Source organism: Cydia amplana, chromosome 24, assembly GCF_948474715.1.
Source record: "Cydia amplana chromosome 24, ilCydAmpl1.1, whole genome shotgun sequence".
NCBI lineage: Eukaryota > Metazoa > Arthropoda > Insecta > Lepidoptera > Tortricidae > Cydia > Cydia amplana.
Genome location: NC_086092.1, coordinates 5615157 through 5631514, shown reverse-complemented (window position 1 = coordinate 5631514; position 16358 = coordinate 5615157). Strand labels below are relative to the sequence as shown.

General features: G+C 40.4%; 6 protein-coding genes across 6 annotated transcripts; 2 read left to right on the top strand and 4 right to left on the bottom strand.

Moving 5' to 3' along the window:
* Positions 1-140: 140 nt before the first annotated feature.
* LOC134659037 (uncharacterized) lies at positions 141-4091 on the bottom strand. Its single transcript, XM_063514645.1, has 5 exons — positions 3617-4091; positions 2459-2836; positions 1724-1933; positions 1057-1306; positions 141-339 (listed from the first exon to the last, which is right to left on the bottom strand). Exons 1-5 carry the CDS (start codon positions 4089-4091, stop codon positions 141-143), a joined length of 1512 nt encoding a protein of 503 aa, XP_063370715.1.
* An 831-nt stretch (positions 4092-4922) lies between these two features.
* LOC134659036 (chorion class high-cysteine HCB protein 12-like) lies at positions 4923-5970 on the bottom strand. The gene is made up of 3 exons (XM_063514644.1): positions 5953-5970; positions 5735-5836; positions 4923-5228 (listed from the first exon to the last, which is right to left on the bottom strand). Exons 1-3 carry the CDS (start codon positions 5968-5970, stop codon positions 4923-4925), a joined length of 426 nt encoding a protein of 141 aa, XP_063370714.1.
* Positions 5971-6107: 137 nt separating this feature from the next.
* Positions 6108-7084, top strand: LOC134659035 (chorion class high-cysteine HCA protein 12-like). The gene is made up of 2 exons (XM_063514643.1): positions 6108-6189; positions 6842-7084. Exons 1-2 carry the CDS (start codon positions 6139-6141, stop codon positions 7082-7084), a joined length of 294 nt encoding a protein of 97 aa, XP_063370713.1. The 5' UTR covers positions 6108-6138.
* Positions 7085-10260: 3176 nt separating this feature from the next.
* On the bottom strand, positions 10261-11274 carry LOC134659034 (chorion class high-cysteine HCB protein 12-like). The gene is made up of 2 exons (XM_063514642.1): positions 11227-11274; positions 10261-10574 (listed from the first exon to the last, which is right to left on the bottom strand). The coding sequence occupies exons 1-2, from the start codon at positions 11272-11274 to the stop codon at positions 10269-10271; spliced, it is 354 nt and encodes a 117-aa protein (XP_063370712.1). The 3' UTR covers positions 10261-10268.
* Positions 11275-11596: 322 nt separating this feature from the next.
* On the top strand, positions 11597-12581 carry LOC134659304 (chorion class high-cysteine HCA protein 12-like). Its single transcript, XM_063514958.1, has 2 exons — positions 11597-11678; positions 12331-12581. The coding sequence occupies exons 1-2, from the start codon at positions 11628-11630 to the stop codon at positions 12571-12573; spliced, it is 294 nt and encodes a 97-aa protein (XP_063371028.1). The 5' UTR covers positions 11597-11627; the 3' UTR covers positions 12574-12581.
* A 2475-nt stretch (positions 12582-15056) lies between these two features.
* Positions 15057-16082, bottom strand: LOC134659303 (chorion class high-cysteine HCB protein 12-like). Its single transcript, XM_063514956.1, has 2 exons — positions 16019-16082; positions 15057-15370 (listed from the first exon to the last, which is right to left on the bottom strand). Exons 1-2 carry the CDS (start codon positions 16064-16066, stop codon positions 15065-15067), a joined length of 354 nt encoding a protein of 117 aa, XP_063371026.1. The 5' UTR covers positions 16067-16082; the 3' UTR covers positions 15057-15064.
* Positions 16083-16358: the final 276 nt, after the last annotated feature.

Sequence of the window (16358 nt, the reverse complement as noted above, 5' to 3'; positions counted from 1 at the left end):
ATTAATTAGAACTTAGTTATATCTTGTACTTTATTTGTTTTCATTAAATAAACTTTTCTCTATATTTATAAATATGTACTTGCTATATATATATTTATATAGGTATATTATATATATTTTTACTTAGTCTAGCTGTATGTTTATTTTTGATTAATAAGTTTGGCTCGACTACGAGTCATTATAACAGTAGGCCTACTGCCACTATCAGCCTTATTGTCGACAGCATTAGGTTCAGTTTTACATTCGCTTGTTTGACCTACTTCCTCGCACGCGTCCTTGAACTCGTCGTGGGCATCAGCTGACGCTGGCTGCATCGAATCCGAGGACGGTGCGTTAGTACTAGTTTCGCACTTAATTAAATGGCGTCGATTGCGCCTAAACCTGCCACCTAATTTATTTTCTATTATGTATGAGCGAGGCGTCTCGGCGTTACCTACAACGGTAGCTCGAGTTCTCGTCTTTCCGTCTATACATACAACTTCATCGCCTGCCTTGAGCGAAGGAAGTGTTCTTGTATGTTTATCGTAATATTCTTTTACTTTTATTTGATTACGCAACATTGTGGAATGTTCTGATGGGTCAATTGGCCGCGGGGTCAATAGCCTAGGATGCACCGGGAGTTTACATTTAAGTTGACGACCCATCAGAAGCTGTGCAGGAGAGCTTAAACCGTCCCTAGGAGTATTACGATAGTTTAATAAGGCTAAATTAAAATCCCCGTTTGTATCAATCGCTTTCTTAAGAAGAGATTTTACTGTCTGTACTGCGCGTTCGCTCTTACCGTTCGACTGTGCATAGTTCGGCGATGACGTAACATGATTAAACCCCCATTGCCTAGCAAACATTTTGAACTCTCGACTGCTATACTGAGTTCCATTGTCACTAATCAGGGTTTCTGGGATGCCATGGCGCGAGAACACTTCTTTCATGCTTTGTATTACTACGTTAGATGTTATATTTGGCAAATTACATACTTCTATATAGTTAGAGTAGTAGTCTACAATGATTAAATAATATTTCTTCTTTAACTCAAATATATCGGATCCGATTTTTTGCCATGGCAGCTCAGGAATCTCAACTGGAATCAGTGGTTCTCTCGCGGGAGCGTTTAGACTCTCCTGACAGGTGCGGCAGCGCTTCACAAATGCCTCGATATCCTGCGTGATGCCAGGCCAGAACACGACCTGTCTCGCGCGCCGCTTGCACCGGTCAATACCCATGTGCCCTTCGTGAATAGTTTCGAGCATGTCTGCTCTTAGCGCTCGCGGTACTAATACTAAGTTGTTTTTAAATATTACTCCGTCCACTATAAATAGATCTTCTCTAAATGACCAGTACAATTTTAATTCGCTCAGAATCTCAGATTTGTGATCTGGCCAACCTTTATTTATATATTCGCTCAATTTTATAAAATCAGAGTCGCGTTTGGTTTCTTTTTTAATTTGTGAAAGTTTGTTATTAGACATTGGTAAATTACCCACGAGTAATTTTACTTGACATATATTGTTTTTATGCACATCGTCACTGTATAGATCCGGTAGCGAGGCACGAGACAAGGTATCTGGAATATACATGTATTTTCCTGGTTTATAAGTGACATGCAAGTCATAGTGTTGTAATCGCAGCAACATGCGCTGCAAGCGTGCTGGGACAGACATTAGCGGCTTTTTAAAAATACTCTCCAGGGGTTTATGGTCTGACTCTACGAGTATCCTTTCCTTACCGAAAATGTACTGGTGAAAGCGCTCGCATGCAAACACTATCGCCAACAGTTCCTTCTCCACCTGTGCGTAACGGCGCTGCGCGTCGGTCAGGGTACGCGAAGCAAACTCCACTGGCCGCCCGCCCTGCATGATCACAGCGCCCAGGGCGTCGCGCGACGCATCGACCGATAGCAGCACCGAAGCTTCTACATCGTACAAAGCCAATACCCCTGCCCCACACACGACTTCTTTTAAGTCTTCGAATGCTTTTTGCTCGCTCTGCTCCCATCGCCAGTCATTATCTTTTTTTAGTAAATTGGTCAACGGTGCCGCACGTTGCGAATGGTTTGGTATAAATTTAGATAGGTAATTGACTGCCCCCAAAAACCTTTCCAAACTTTTCCTGTCGTGTGGCGTCGGCATCTCTTTTATTGCCCTAACCTTATTATCGTCAGGCCGCATTCCGCTTGCGTCGAAAATATGCCCTAAATATGTTACTGACTGTACACCTATTTTGCATTTTTGTTTATTAAATTTAAGATTAATCTCTTTTGCTCTATTCAGAAGCGCGCCTAGTCTCTCGTCATGCTCGCGCCTAGTCTTTCCCCACACGATAATGTCATCGATAAAGCTGTCTACTCCCTCTAAATCTTCCAAAAGTTGCCGCATCTTACCATGAAACACCTCACTAGCACAATTAATACCAAAAGGTAAGCGCAAAAACTGCCATCTACCGAATGGCGTGGCAAACGTACACAGGTCGGCGCTCTCGTCGTCCAGCTGTACGACCCAGAAGCCCGAGTTGGCATCCAGCACCGAGAAGCAGGTGGCGCCGCGCAGGCGCGTGGCCAGCTCGGTGAGCGAGGGCAGCTGGTAGTGCGCGCGCCGCACCGCCACGTTTAGCTCGCGCGGATCAAGACATATGCGTATGCCGCCGTTCTTTTTTGCAACTAAAACTAGGGGGTGCACCCATTGAGTAGGATGCGTTACTCTCCTGATTACCCCCATCTTTTCCATGTTTTTGAGCTCATCATGCAGGCGATCTCTCAGGCCTAATGGAATTTTCCTAGTAGCGCTTATGACCGGCGGCACCGATTTATCTACAACTATATGGTATTTACCTGGCAGGCACCCTAAACCCGTGAATAGATCAGAATAATCATCTAGTTTTATGGTATTAATTCTTTTTACTAAGCCCATATCTTCACATGTGTCTCGTCCCAATACGCTTGCAACTTTCATATCGGCAATCGCAAACTCCAAGTCATAACTTTTATTTTTATACCACCATATTAAGTTACACACACCTTTTATAGGAATTTCGTGTTTAGTGAACGATTCAAGATTTATTTTCGGTATTTTTAACATATTTACGTCGAAACCTAGTGATATAAATCTATCAAAAGACATAACATTAAAATCTGCTCCCGAGTCGAGCTTAAATTGTTCAGACCCGTGTTCACAAAACAGAGTTTCCGTCCATCGCCCCCTGCCACTCGAAGACGACACCATGTCTATATAAAATGGTTCAAGTTCATCGGAATCGCTAGTCACGGACTCATTTTTTTCTATTTCATACACTCGTTTCACCGCATTGTCATCGTTTACGAACCTAGATCTGCACATACGAGCAAAATGCCCTCGGTGACCACAAGAAAAACATGTTACATACTGTGCCGGACATTCTTGGTTGGCGCAGCGCGTCCCGCCGCAGCCGGCGCACTGGCGCTGCGCCGCCGCCGGGCCGGGCACCGCGCGCCCGCCGCCGCCGCGCGCGCGCCGCTCGCCGACCGCGCCGCCGCCGCCGCCGCCGCCGCGACGAGCGACCCGAGCGCCGCCGCGCGCCCGTCGCCGCTCCACTACATGTACCTGTGCACTAGTGGACCCATCGCTCGCGACACTTAATTGTTTACCGCTTTCCTTGGAAGCTTCCTCGGCTTGACACATCTTGATAGCTTTGTCTAAATCCAAGTCTTCACAGCGAAGAAGCCTGTCTCTCACGGTGACGTTCCGAACGCCACACACTATGCGATCCTTAAGCAAATCGTCCTCTAGAGTGCTGAACTCGCAGTTCTTACTTAACAGCCTCAGCGCTGTCACATATGCCTGAATCGATTCGCCTTCCTCCTGGTTACGTGTAAAAAATTTGTACCTCAATAACGTTGTGTTTACTTTGGCGCCGAAATACGCGTCAAACTTTTTAATAATGGCTTGCACGTCGTCTTTCTCCGTGTCGGCGGCAAATGTAAATGTTTGAAACACATCGAAACCTTCTGAACCGATCAGATTAACAAGCAGGCTGGCTTGTACTTCGGCGGACTCGCTGCTCACGCCGGAGGCCTTCACAAAAAGTAGGAATTGCTGTTTCCATCCCACCGCTGCCACCATGTAATAAAACACGTCAATGTAAAACAGCAACTGTTTATTTGACATGAATGCGGGTACCATGTACAAATAATAACTACCCACAACACGTGTGTACTGTATTATTGACCTCAATAACCTCGCTGATGTAGGTACGTCTTGTACCTATATTCAATATGCATGATATAAAATAAATTTCGAACTTTATTTCTTCATAATTATGTACTTACTCCTTCTTAACATAGCAGCTACTTGGTTCCGCTCTTAAGGCCAGAGGTCCGTTTTTAGGGTTCTGTACCCAAAGGGTAAAAACGGCACCCTATTACTAAGACTCCGCTGTCCGTCTGTCTGTCTGTCCGTCTGACTGTCACCAGGCTGTAACTCATGAACCGTGATAACTAATAAATATTTAAATAAGTGGGGCTCCCATACAACAAACGTGGTTTTTTTTGCCGTTTATTGCGTAATGGTATGGAACCCTGCGCGATTCCAACTCGCATTTGTTAACAAATTAGTCCCTGTTGAAAGAAAGCGACTGTTGTGACTTAGAAAAACTTGTCCATGTTGGGATAAAGTAGTCTGATTTCTCAAATTATGTTTTTCTTAACATTGGTCCCAAGACACTCCTAAGTAGGTACGAGTCTTGGCTCGATGCAGGAATAAAAGCCTTACCGCTAGGTCACCAGTACTCATTATTTTAATTACGTGGGTGTACGTGTGTTATACAAAAACAATTCTTATTTTTTAATGCATTTTAATGGATCAGCATAATTGTACATAGGTACGAGTTTGCAGTTGGTCAGCCAAGAAATAACTTGAAGTTATCATACCGTCGACTGTAGTTAGATAGTGTTCTTAGTATTTGCAGCCGCAGCCGCAGCCGGAGCCGCTCTTCACGCTGGTGATGGCCACGTTCCCGCAGGTGCCGCAGCTGTAGTCCACGCAGCCAGACCCTTTAGTGTCGTATTCGCCAGAGAACTTCACGGCGCTCAGGAACGGCAGTTCCCCGTTGACCTTCAAGTCTCCGCTCTGGTCAAGATCGGAGGAGACGGCGATGCCGGAGGGGGAGATGGGGCCGACGCTGGTGACGAGGAAGTCGCCGCCGCTGGTGGAGATGGACACGGACTTGCAGGAGCAGCCACACTTCTGGCCGGCGATAGACTGAAACAGAAATCAACATTAAGGATGACTCAAGTTAGACCGGGCCGTATCCGGGCCGTATCCGGGCCGTATTCGGGCCTTCTCCGGGCCGGAACTTCCGCCGCTTTGTTTTCTATGGAAAGCATCACGTGATCGTCATCTGTCATAGAAAAGTAAGAGCCGGAGCTCCGGCCCGGACACGGCCCGGTCTGACGTGAGTCATCCTTCTAATACCTATTTCCACTATAAACCAAAAGCATTTAAAATAAGAAAAGGGAAATGCTAGTAATAGGAAATTATTTACATACTCAACAATTTAAAGCGGATCCAGAAAAGTAGGTAATGTATAAAGTTCGCCTGGACACAGAGTGTTCATTGACAGTATTTGACAGTATTGGCAGTATTAGCGTATTAGTTAGACATTGAAGGCTAGGTATCATAGACATCATTTAGTGAGGCAGAGGAGACAGAGGAAATAGTATTAAGTAAATGAATAAATAAATAAATGAAAAGAGTCCTGAAATTACCTGGACCAGAACAGCGAAAGCGCAGAGGATCACAAATTTGAACACCATCTTGACTTGTTCGTAGTGGAAGTTCTCACTAGGATGATTCTTCCCTTCGCAGACCTAGTTTATAAATGGATTTTTATTATCACTATTCGAAAATTCCTTTGATATAAAACAATAGACTAATTAAATATAACAATTAATTCAAGCTTATGATTGATCACGTTTGAAGTCACTATCAGTTCAGACCTCATTGTTTTAGGAAAATATCATTTAATAGCCAAAACTCTGATTTTCTACCACGTGCTCGAGTTATCAAAATGTTTTCAACATTCAATTGAAACCGCTTTAGTATAAAAGAGCCTACCTGCTACATAAGTAATTATAGTTTCAAGTAAATTTGAAAGCTAAGGAACAGCACCATGTCTCCCTTCACCGTGTTCGTGCTCTGCCTCCAGCTCTGCCTGATTCAGGTAAATATCATATTGGTTAAATAAAGTGTATTGTAGAAATTTAAATATACAAACTAAATATGTAAAAAAATAACTACCTACTAAAATCCATCCCGGGCTGCCCCCGACGCAAACGTGCCCATCACGTTTTCACGTTCGATGCGTTAATTGGTTAAATTGGTTTTTATTACATAACATTAAGTGACAGACATGTTTGATAATACTATTAATTGTTAGAGTAATGTTTTTATCTTAATAAAGTCTTAAATAACGAAAACGTGAATGAATTTTACGTGAATTTTCGTAAAGTTGTATTTTTTATATATTTATAATCTATTTTGTTAAATACTAGATTTAGTTTGATGCTATACTTGTCAAAGATTACATAAATATTAAAATAATATTCATGCCTTGAAAAATACTGAACACAAGAGCAATTCAATGGTCGAGAAGATGTTTTCGGCCGTATTTTCTGGCTCAAAGTTTGACTCATTTAGTCATCATTAATAGGCGATAAAGCAACAATTAGATACCTACATTATATTTTACGACACGCTTATTTAACGCTGACTTTTTGATGCATATCAGATACATCAAATGTACCTACGAGTAATAATAGTACAGTGCTTGGATTCTATCACAGATTTTTAACATAAATAATTATTATTTTCAGTCCGTGTTGACCCAGAAGTGCTGCGGTTCGGGTAAAAACTCCTACAGCTCCGGCAGTAGCTGCGGCTCGTACGGCGGGGAGGGCTGCGGACAGGTGGGCGCGGCCGGCAACATCGACGCGTGCGGTAAAACCTGCGTCGAGGGCTCCGTGCCCGTGCTCGGCTCCGTCTGCTTCGGCGGCTGCGCGCCCGCCTGCGGCTCCGTCTCCATCTGCGGAAAATGCTGCGGATGCGGATGCAAATAAATTACCCACCCAAAATCTCGCTCTGAATGAATTTCTGATTCACTTCAACCTATGTCTTGAAATAAACCAAATCTGAATACTTAATAGAATTTTTGAATTTTGAACTAATAACCTTTTAACGCCACTTGCACCTTCCCACTAATCCAGGGTTGACCGGTTAAACCTGGAATTACCATGAATACCAGTACAATTTGACACTGGGTTAACGGTTTAACCAGTTAGCTCAGGGTTAGTGGGATGGTGCAAGTGGCGCTGACAATCCAAGTTGGACTAGATTTATCCCGGACGCTGCCCAGATGTGGAGTAAGACGACGGTCCAAAGAGAACTGACATTTTTAAATTTAGATTCAAAGATGGCATTCAATCGTGCAGATTGGAAAAAAGGCACGGAAAGCAGACTCGAAGTAGATAGGACAAGGTCCAGCTAGAACACAGTGTTCCGTCTAGAACAAGCTACGTGGACAAAATTCATTATCAAATTTCCACTAATGAGTAATTAGATTAGATAAATAACATTCTTAAACCCCCAAACCCATTAATAGATCATGCCTAACTTTCTAATTTTATGAGTTATAGGGCGCCGAAGTCAGCTAACGAGGTAAGTGCAATCGCACAGTTAAATCAGTTACAATTCTGTGATGCGTTCAACGACATTTCTTTCAAGTAAAACATTATATTGTGGAAAGTTGTAGTAATGGATCTTATAGCTGACGGTAAGCACTTTATATTTTTTATTTAAACTTATTCATATCTGTCGTAATAGTGCAATATATAGAGCATTAAATATGTACTTTAAAAATGTTGAATTTTTTCTTAGTTTTCGAAATTTGATAGACTGGCAAACACTTGACAACACTTGACAACAGTCTAGATTTTATGTCTAGATTTTACATATTATGTACTTCCATCATCCTTATTTATGTTGGTGTATATTTAATTTTTCACAAATTTTCACAACATTTTTTTTCCTTTTTTTTGCAGAACTCGTTTTCTCTATTTCAAGGAAGGGGTTTTTTAAGAATGGCCAAATAAGGGAAAAAATGACGGAAATTCCCACCTTTATCAGTTTATATTGGTAAAATATGAGTCACGAGATTTCACGGAAGAGTCTGAGAGACGGTTGAAAAATATTTTAACCAGTTATTCATTACTTTTCCACTTTGTATGCAGTATCGTCAAGATTAAAGAAGCAATTTGTGGAAAAGTTTAAAAGTAGACTAAGTGCATCAACGTCGTCGTCGTCGATGTTAATCCTGCAGGAAGACCCAAATTAAACTTCAAAAGTTCCTCTTTCAAAACGAAAAAACGCTGAGTTAAAGATCTGGTACAATTACGTAGTGTTTTAACTGCTGCCGCAATCCCGATTGATTCGTGATCGGCAGGAAATAGAACACGGCAAAAATGTTAAAAATTATTAGAGAAAGTCCACATAAGCCAACGTAGTCTTGTTCTTACGACAACAGTAGGTACTTTAATTAATTCTAGGCAGCTAAGTGTTAATGCGGCATTAGCATATTATATTGAGTCAAAATCGACAAATATAAACTTACAAGGAGACTAAAAAGTGGTGAATGAAGGCTGATCATCATAAATATTCATCATATCATTATTTGCCCAATGCAATAGGTACATGCGTGTTATATCCTTCAGAAGAACTTTAAAAAACTTACGCAAAACAAGGAAAACAATTATTATTCTGATATAATACATGAGTTAGAACAGATTATTAGGTTATTAATAATTAACAGATTAATAATTAATTTATTATTAATAACAAGTTAAGTTTTTTTATGTTCTATATATTTTTTTTATTTTTTTCGTATATTTTTAAGTAAATAATATATCTAATGAACTGTAAAATTTTGTTTATTCTTGTGTTATTAAATTATTTGTAAAAAAATATATAATTAATTTAAATATAAATTTTATTTTATTTTTTTTACTTTTTTCATGGTATTTTCAAATTATTAATAAATTATATTTAATTGAACAATACTAACCATAATACTACCCAAAAACACAAAAAAATAATTTTGTCCACCTAGCTTGTTCTAGACGAAATACTGTGTAGAAGAAGGATTGTAAAATATAGTACAAAATACGTGTTCCACAATATGATTTGAACTTAAATCGTTTAACGAAAGATTCCAAATCCAGAAATACCTAGAGTTGGACCAAGAAAAGTCTGCAACGATTCTGATAGCACACGCACTGCAAGTGTTATTATACGTCATAATTTCATAGAAGTTTGATGTTTAAAACAAAATAACACTTGCACTGCGTGTGCTATCAAAATCTTTGCAGACTTATCTTGATCTAACTCTAAACTAAAACAATTGCCTCTGGGTCTTTGAAGGTTAAAGCAACTTAAAGTGAATTTTGAGGAATTTGTAAATATTGTGATGAAGTCTCTTTTTATTTACTTATTTTCTCTCTTAACATTTATTTTATATCATGCATATTGAATATAGGTACAAGACGTACGTAGGTACGTCTTACCTACGTACGTCGCGTCGTCCGGTACGTCGTGATGTAGATCAGTGAGGTTATTTAGGTCAATAATACAGACACGTACGTTAGTCATAGTATAACTTAAGTCAGTGATTTATTGAAATTGCAGTTTTAATTATGTACTTACTCCTTCTTAACATTGCAGCTACTTGGTTCCGTTCTTAAGGCCAGAGGTCCGTTTTTAGGGTTCTGTACCCAAAGGGTAAAAACGGCACCCTATTACTAAGACTCCGCTGTCCGTTTGCCTGTCTGTCCGTCTGTCTGTTACCAGAATGTACCTAACTCATGAACCGAGGTAACTAATAAATATTTAAATAAGTGGGGCTCCCATACAACAAAGGTGATTTTTTCCCCATACAACAAACGTGACTTAGAAAAACTGGTCCATGTTGGGATAAAGTAGTCTGATTTTTCAAAGTATATTTTTCTTAACATTGGTCCCAAGACACTCCTAAGTATGAGTCCTGGCTCGATGCAGGAATAAAAGCTAGGTCACTAGCACTCATTATTTTAATTATGTGGGTTTACGTGTGTAGTACAAAAATAATTTTTATTTTTTCAATGCATTTTAATGGATCAGCACAATTGTATGTATATAAGTACGAGTTAGCAGTTGGACAGCCAAAAAATAACTTGAAGTTATCAAGCCGTCGACTGTAGTAAATTAGTGTTCTTAGTATTTGCAGCCGCAGCCGCAGCCGGAGCCGCTCTTCACGCTGGTGATGGCCACGTTCCCGCAGGTGCCGCAGCTGTAGTCCACGCAGCCAGACCCTTTAGTGTCGTATTCGCCAGAGAACTTCACGGCGCTCAGGAACGGCAGTTCCCCGTTGACCTTCAAGTCTCCGCTCAGGTCAAGATCGGAGGAGACGGTGATGCCGGAGGGGGAGATGGGGCCGACGCTGGTGACGAGGAAGTCGCCGCCGCTGGTGGAGATGGACACGGACTTGCAGGAGCAGCCACACTTCTGGCCGGCGATAGACTGAAAATGAAATCAACATTAAGGATGACTCTCGTTAGACCGGGCCGTGTCCGGGCCATATCCGGGCCGGAGCTTCCGGCGCTTTGTTTTCTATGGAAAGCATCACGCTCCGGCCCGGACACGGCCCGGTCTGACGTAAGTCATCCTTTAGATCAGCGGTCGGCAACCCGCGGCCCGCGGGCCGCAAACCTGTCACTTGCGGCCCGCGAGCCTCCCTGTCTATTTGGTATGTAATATCAATGACAAACGACAACGTCTAGTCTAATCATAAATATTATCAAAGTTAGGCCCGCGTCAACTTCGTTACTTACTATGTGGCCCTTGCCTGCTAAAAGGTTGCCGACCCGGTGCTTTAGATACCTATTTCCACTATAAACCAAAAGCATTGAGAAGGGAAATGCTTAGTAATTTAATAACGAATTTATTTAGATACTCAACAATTTTAAGCGGATCCAGAAAAGTAGGTAATGTGTAAAGTTCGCCTGGACACAGAGTGTTCATTGACAGTATTTGACAGTATTGGCAGTATTAGCGTATTAGTTAGACATTGAAGGCTAGGTATCATAGACATCATTTAGTGAGGCAGAGGAGACAGAGGAAATAGTATTAAGTAAATGAATAAATAAATAAATGAAAAGAGTCCTGAAATTACCTGGACCAGAACAGCGAAAGCGCAGAGGATCACAAATTTGAACACCATCTTGACTTGTTCGTAGTGGAAGTTCTCACTAAGATGATTCTTCCCTTCGCAGACCTAGTTTATAAATGGATTTTTATCACTATTCGAAAATTCCTTTGATATAAAACAATAGACTAATTAAATATAACAATTAATTCAAGCTTATGATTGATCACGTTTGAAGTCCCTATCAGTTCAGACCTCATTGTTTTAGGAAAATATCATTTAATAGCCAAAACTCTGATTTTCTACCACGTGCTCGAGTTATCAAAATGTTTTCAACATTCAATTGAAACCGCTTTAGTATAAAAGAGCCTACCTGCTACATAAGTAATTATAGTTTCAAGTAAATTTGAAAGTTAAGGAACAGCACCATGTCTCCCTTCACCGTGTTCGTGCTCTGCCTCCAGCTCTGCCTGATTCAGGTAAATATCATATTGGTTAAATAAAGTGTATTGTAGAAATTTAAATATACAAACTAAATATGTAAAAAAATAACTACCTACTAAAATCCATCCCGGGCTGCCCCCGACGCAAACGTGCCCATCACGTTTTCACGTTCGATGCGTTAATTGGTTAAATTGGTTTTTATTACATAACATTAAGTGACAGACATGTTTGATAATACTATTAATTGTTAGAGTAATGTTTTTATCATAATAAAGTCTTAAATAACGAAAACGTGAATGAATTTTACGTGAATTTTCGTAAAGTTGTATTTTTTATATATTTATAATCTATTTTGTTAAATACTAGATTTAATTTGATGCTATACTTGTCAAAGATTACATAAATATTAAAATAATATTCATACCTTGAAAAATACTGAACACAAGAGCAATTCAATGGTCGAGAAGATGTTTTCGGCCGTATTTTCTGGCTCAAAGTTTGACTCATTTAGTCATCATTAATAGGCGATAAAGCAACAATTAGATACCGACATTATATTTTACGACACGCTTAGTTAACGCTGACTTTTTGATGCATATCAGATACATCAAATGTACCTACGAGTAATAATAGTACAGTGCTTGGATTCTATCACAGATTTTTAACATAAATAATTATTATTTTCAGTCCGTGTTGACCCAGAAGTGCTGCGGTTCGGGTAAAAACTCCTACAGCTCCGGCAGTAGCTGCGGCTCGTACGGCGGGGAGGGCTGCGGACAGGTGGGCGCGGCCGGCAACATCGACGCGTGCGGCAAAACCTGCGTCGAGGGCTCCGTGCCCGTGCTCGGCTCCGTCTGCTTCGGCGGCTGCGCGCCCGCCTGCGGCTCCGTCTCCATCTGCGGAAAATGCTGCGGATGCGGATGCAAATAAATTACCCACCCAAGATCTCGCTCTGAATGAACTTCTGATTCAATTGAACCTATGTCTTGAAATAAACCAAATCTGAATACTTAATACAATTTTTTAATTTTTAACTAATAACTTTTTAACGCCACTTGCAGTGTTGACCGGTTAAACCTGGAATTACCATGAATACCAGTACAATGTGACACTGGGTTAACGGTTTAACCAGTTAGCTCAGGGTTAGTGGAATGGTGCAAGTGGCGCTGACAATCCAAGTTGGACTAGATTTATCCCGGACGTTGCCCAGATGTGGAGTACCTATCCCGCACCACCTGGTAGACGACGGTCCAAAGAGACCTGATATTTTTAAATTTAGATTCAAAGATGGCATTAATGCCATTTAAATCGTGCAGATTGGAAAAAAGGCACGGAAAGCCGACTCGAAGTAGATGATAGGACAAGGTCCATCAGCTAGAAGAAGGATTATAAAATAAGTATAGTACAAAATGCGTGTTCCACAATATGATTTGAACTTTAATCGTTTAACGAAAGGTTCCAAATCCAAAAATACCTAGAGTTGGACCAAGATAAGTCTGCAACGATTCTAATAGCACACGCACTGCAAGTGTTATTATACGTCATAATTTCATAGAAGTTTGACGTTTAAAATAACACTTTCTCTGCATGTAGGTACTGTCAAAATCGTTGCAGACTTATCTTGGTCTAACTCTAAAACTATTGTCTCTGGGTCTCTAAACTGGGTCTTAGAAGGTTAAAACAACTTAAAGTAAATTTTGAGGACGTTGTAAGTATTGTGATAAGCTGATAAGCTGAAAACAAAATAACACTTGCACTGCGTGTGCTATCAAAATCTTTGCAGACTTATCTTGATCTAACTCTAAACTAACACAATTGCCTCTGGGTCTTTGAAGGTTAAAGCAACTTAAAGTGAATTTTGAGGAATTTGTAAATATTGTGATTAAATCTCTTTTTATTTACTTATTTTCTCTCTTAACATTTATTTTATATCATGCATATTGAATATAGGTACAAGACGTACCTACATCAGCGAGGTTATTTAGGTCAATAATACAGACACGTACGTTAGTCATAGTATAACTTCAGTCAGTGATATATTGAAATTGCAGTTTTAATTATGTACTTACTCCTTCTTAATATAGCAGCTACTTGGTTCCGCTCTTAAGAGGCCGGTATCGATTTTAGTCGCAAAAATGTAAAATTGATAGATTTAGTCGATGAAATTGTACACCTTTTGTTACGTAATAGAAATAACAAGTACTGGTATCTATTAGCACGTCTTCTTATCTTGCATTTGTACAGATCATTTTTTTGAAAACTGTCTCACTAAATTAGTAATGATTTTTTTTCTGATGGACGTTTAGGTAAACGCGCGTAAAGTACTGATTTAGTCGATCTTATTTGTAAATTTCGTAAAGTTTGGACTGCTAAAAATGGTAATTTTGTATTACACATATCCTATAATCCAACTTGCATAGACTACATTTTTGTTATATGATACTGAACGAGAGTAAATGAATGTTATACGAAATCAATTTTCACCTGAAATTACTTCAAAACAAGTGACCATTTTTCGTAAAAATCGACTTAATTTCAACGTAATATTGATACTTAAACAATCTACAACATTTCCTGAAACTGTTCTTATACATAATTTTTTATAATTTATAACTATAATTTTATGATGAATTTTTAAAAACTGCCCCTTCTCGTCACATATTGCCGGTGACGCACGCTCGGGACCTTATTATTAAAAGGCAAGATGAGAAGACGTGTTAATAGAAACCAATACTTGTTATTTAGATATTACGTAACAAAAGGAGTACAATTTCAACAACTAAATCTATCAATTTTACATTTTGGCTCTAAAATCGTTAACGGAGCCTTAAGGCCAGAGGTCCGTTTTTAGGGTTCTGTACCCAAAGGGTAAAAACGGCACCCTATTACTAAGACTCCGCTGTCCATCTGTCTGTCTGTCCGTCTGACTGTCACCAGGCTGTAACTCATGAACCGTGATAACTAATAAATCTTTAAATAAGTGGGGCTCCCATACAACAAACGTGTTTTTTTTGCCGTTTATTGCGTAATGGTACGGAACCCTTTGTGCGCGATTCCAACTCGCATTTGTTTACAAATTAGTCCCTGTTGAAAGAAAGCGACTGTTGTGACTTAGGAAAACTTGTTCATGTTGGGATAAAGTAGTCTGATTTCTCAAATTATGTTTTTCTTAACATTGGTCCCAAGACACTCCTAAGTAGGTAAGAGTCTTGGCTCGATGCAGGAATAAAAGCCTTACCGCTAGGTCACCAGTACTCATTATTTTAATTACGTGGGTGTACGTGTATTATACAAAAACAATTCTTATTTTTTAATGCATTTTAATGGATCAGCATAATTGTACATAGGTACGAGTTTGCAGTTGGACAGCCAAGAAATAACTTGAAGTTATCATGCCGTCGACTGTAGTTAGATAGTCTTCTTAGTATTTGCAGCCGCAGCCGCAGCCGGAGCCGCCCTTCACGCTGGTGATGGCCACGTTCCCGCAGGTGCCGCAGCTGTAGTCCACGCAGCCAGACCCTTTAGTGTCGTATTCGCCAGAGAACTTCACGGCGCTCAGGAACGGCAGTTCACCGTTGACTTTCAAGTCTCCGTTCAAGTCAAGTTGGGAGGAGACTTCGATGCCGGAGGGGGAGATGGGGCCGACGCTGGTGACGAGGAAGTCGCCGCCGCTGGTGGAGATGGACACGGACTTGCAGGAGCAGCCACACTTCTGGCCGGCGATAGACTGAAAATTAAATCAACATTAAGGATGACTCTCGTTAGACCGGGCCGTGTCCGGGCCATATCCGGGCCGGAGCTTCCGGCGCTTTGTTTTCTATGGAAAGCATCACGCTCCGGCCCGGACACGGCCCGGTCTGACGTAAGTCATCCTTTAGATCAGCGGTCGGCAACCCGCGGCCCGCGGGCCGCATGCGGCCCGTGAACCTGTCACTTGCGGCCCGCGAGCCTCCCTGTCTATTTGGTATGTAATATCAATGACAAACGACAACGTCTAGTCTAATCATAAATATTATCAAAGTTAGGCCCGCGTCAACTTCGTTACCTACTATGTGGCCCTTGCCTGCTAAAAGGTTGCCGACCCGGTGCTTTAGATACCTATTTCCACTATAAACCAAAAGCATTGAGAAGGGAAATGCTTAGTAATTTAATAACGAATTTATTTAGATACTCAACAATTTTAAGCGGATCCAGAAAAGTAGGTAATGTGTAAAGTTCGCCTGGACACAGAGTATTCATTGACAGTATTGGCAATATTAGTTAGATATTGAAGGTACTTAGGTATCATAGACATCATTTAGTGAGGCAGAGGAGACAGAGGAAATAGTATTAAGTAAATGAATAAATAAATAAATGAAAAGAGTCCTGAAATTACCTGGACCAGAACAGCGAAAGCGCAGAGGATCACAAATTTGAACACCATCTTGACTTGTTCGTAGTGGAAGTTCTCACTAGGATGATTCTTCCCTTCCCAGACCTAGTTTATAAATGGATTTTTATCACTATTCGAAAATTCCTTTGATATAAAACAATAGACTAATTAAATATAACAATTAATTCAAGCTTATGATTGATCACGTTTGAAGTCACTATCAGTTCAGACCTCATTGTTTTAGGAAAATATCATTTAATAGCCAAAACTCTGATTTTCTACCACGTGCTCGAGTTATCAAAATGTTTTCAACATTCAATTGAAACCGCTTTAGTATAAAAGA

Bases quoted from the DNA above. Each gene is read 5' to 3' on its own strand.
- LOC134659037 (XM_063514645.1), bottom strand. From the start codon at position 4,091: ATGGTGGCAGCGGTGGGATGGAAACAGCAATTCCTACTTTTTGTGAAG. The intron at 2,837-3,616 runs GTAAACAATTAA...TCACGGGTTTAG, and splicing joins GGAAGCTTCCAAGGAAAGCG to GGTGCCTGCCAGGTAAATAC. The intron at 1,934-2,458 runs GTACGTTTGCCA...TGTGTGGGGCAG, and splicing joins CGACGAGAGCGCCGACCTGT to GGGTATTGGCTTTGTACGAT.
- LOC134659304 (XM_063514958.1), top strand. From the start codon at position 11,628: ATGTCTCCCTTCACCGTGTTCGTGCTCTGCCTCCAGCTCTGCCTGATT. The intron at 11,679-12,330 runs GTAAATATCATA...TATTATTTTCAG, and splicing joins TCCAGCTCTGCCTGATTCAG to TCCGTGTTGACCCAGAAGTG.
- LOC134659303 (XM_063514956.1), bottom strand. From the start codon at position 16,066: ATGGTGTTCAAATTTGTGATCCTCTGCGCTTTCGCTGTTCTGGTCCAG. The intron at 15,371-16,018 runs GTAATTTCAGGA...TTTAATTTTCAG, and splicing joins CTTTCGCTGTTCTGGTCCAG to TCTATCGCCGGCCAGAAGTG.
- LOC134659036 (XM_063514644.1), bottom strand. The intron at 5,229-5,734 runs GTAATTTCAGGA...TTTCTGTTTCAG, and splicing joins CTTTCGCTGTTCTGGTCCAG to TCTATCGCCGGCCAGAAGTG.
- LOC134659035 (XM_063514643.1), top strand. From the start codon at position 6,139: ATGTCTCCCTTCACCGTGTTCGTGCTCTGCCTCCAGCTCTGCCTGATT. The intron at 6,190-6,841 runs GTAAATATCATA...TATTATTTTCAG, and splicing joins TCCAGCTCTGCCTGATTCAG to TCCGTGTTGACCCAGAAGTG.
- LOC134659034 (XM_063514642.1), bottom strand. From the start codon at position 11,274: ATGGTGTTCAAATTTGTGATCCTCTGCGCTTTCGCTGTTCTGGTCCAG. The intron at 10,575-11,226 runs GTAATTTCAGGA...TTTCATTTTCAG, and splicing joins CTTTCGCTGTTCTGGTCCAG to TCTATCGCCGGCCAGAAGTG.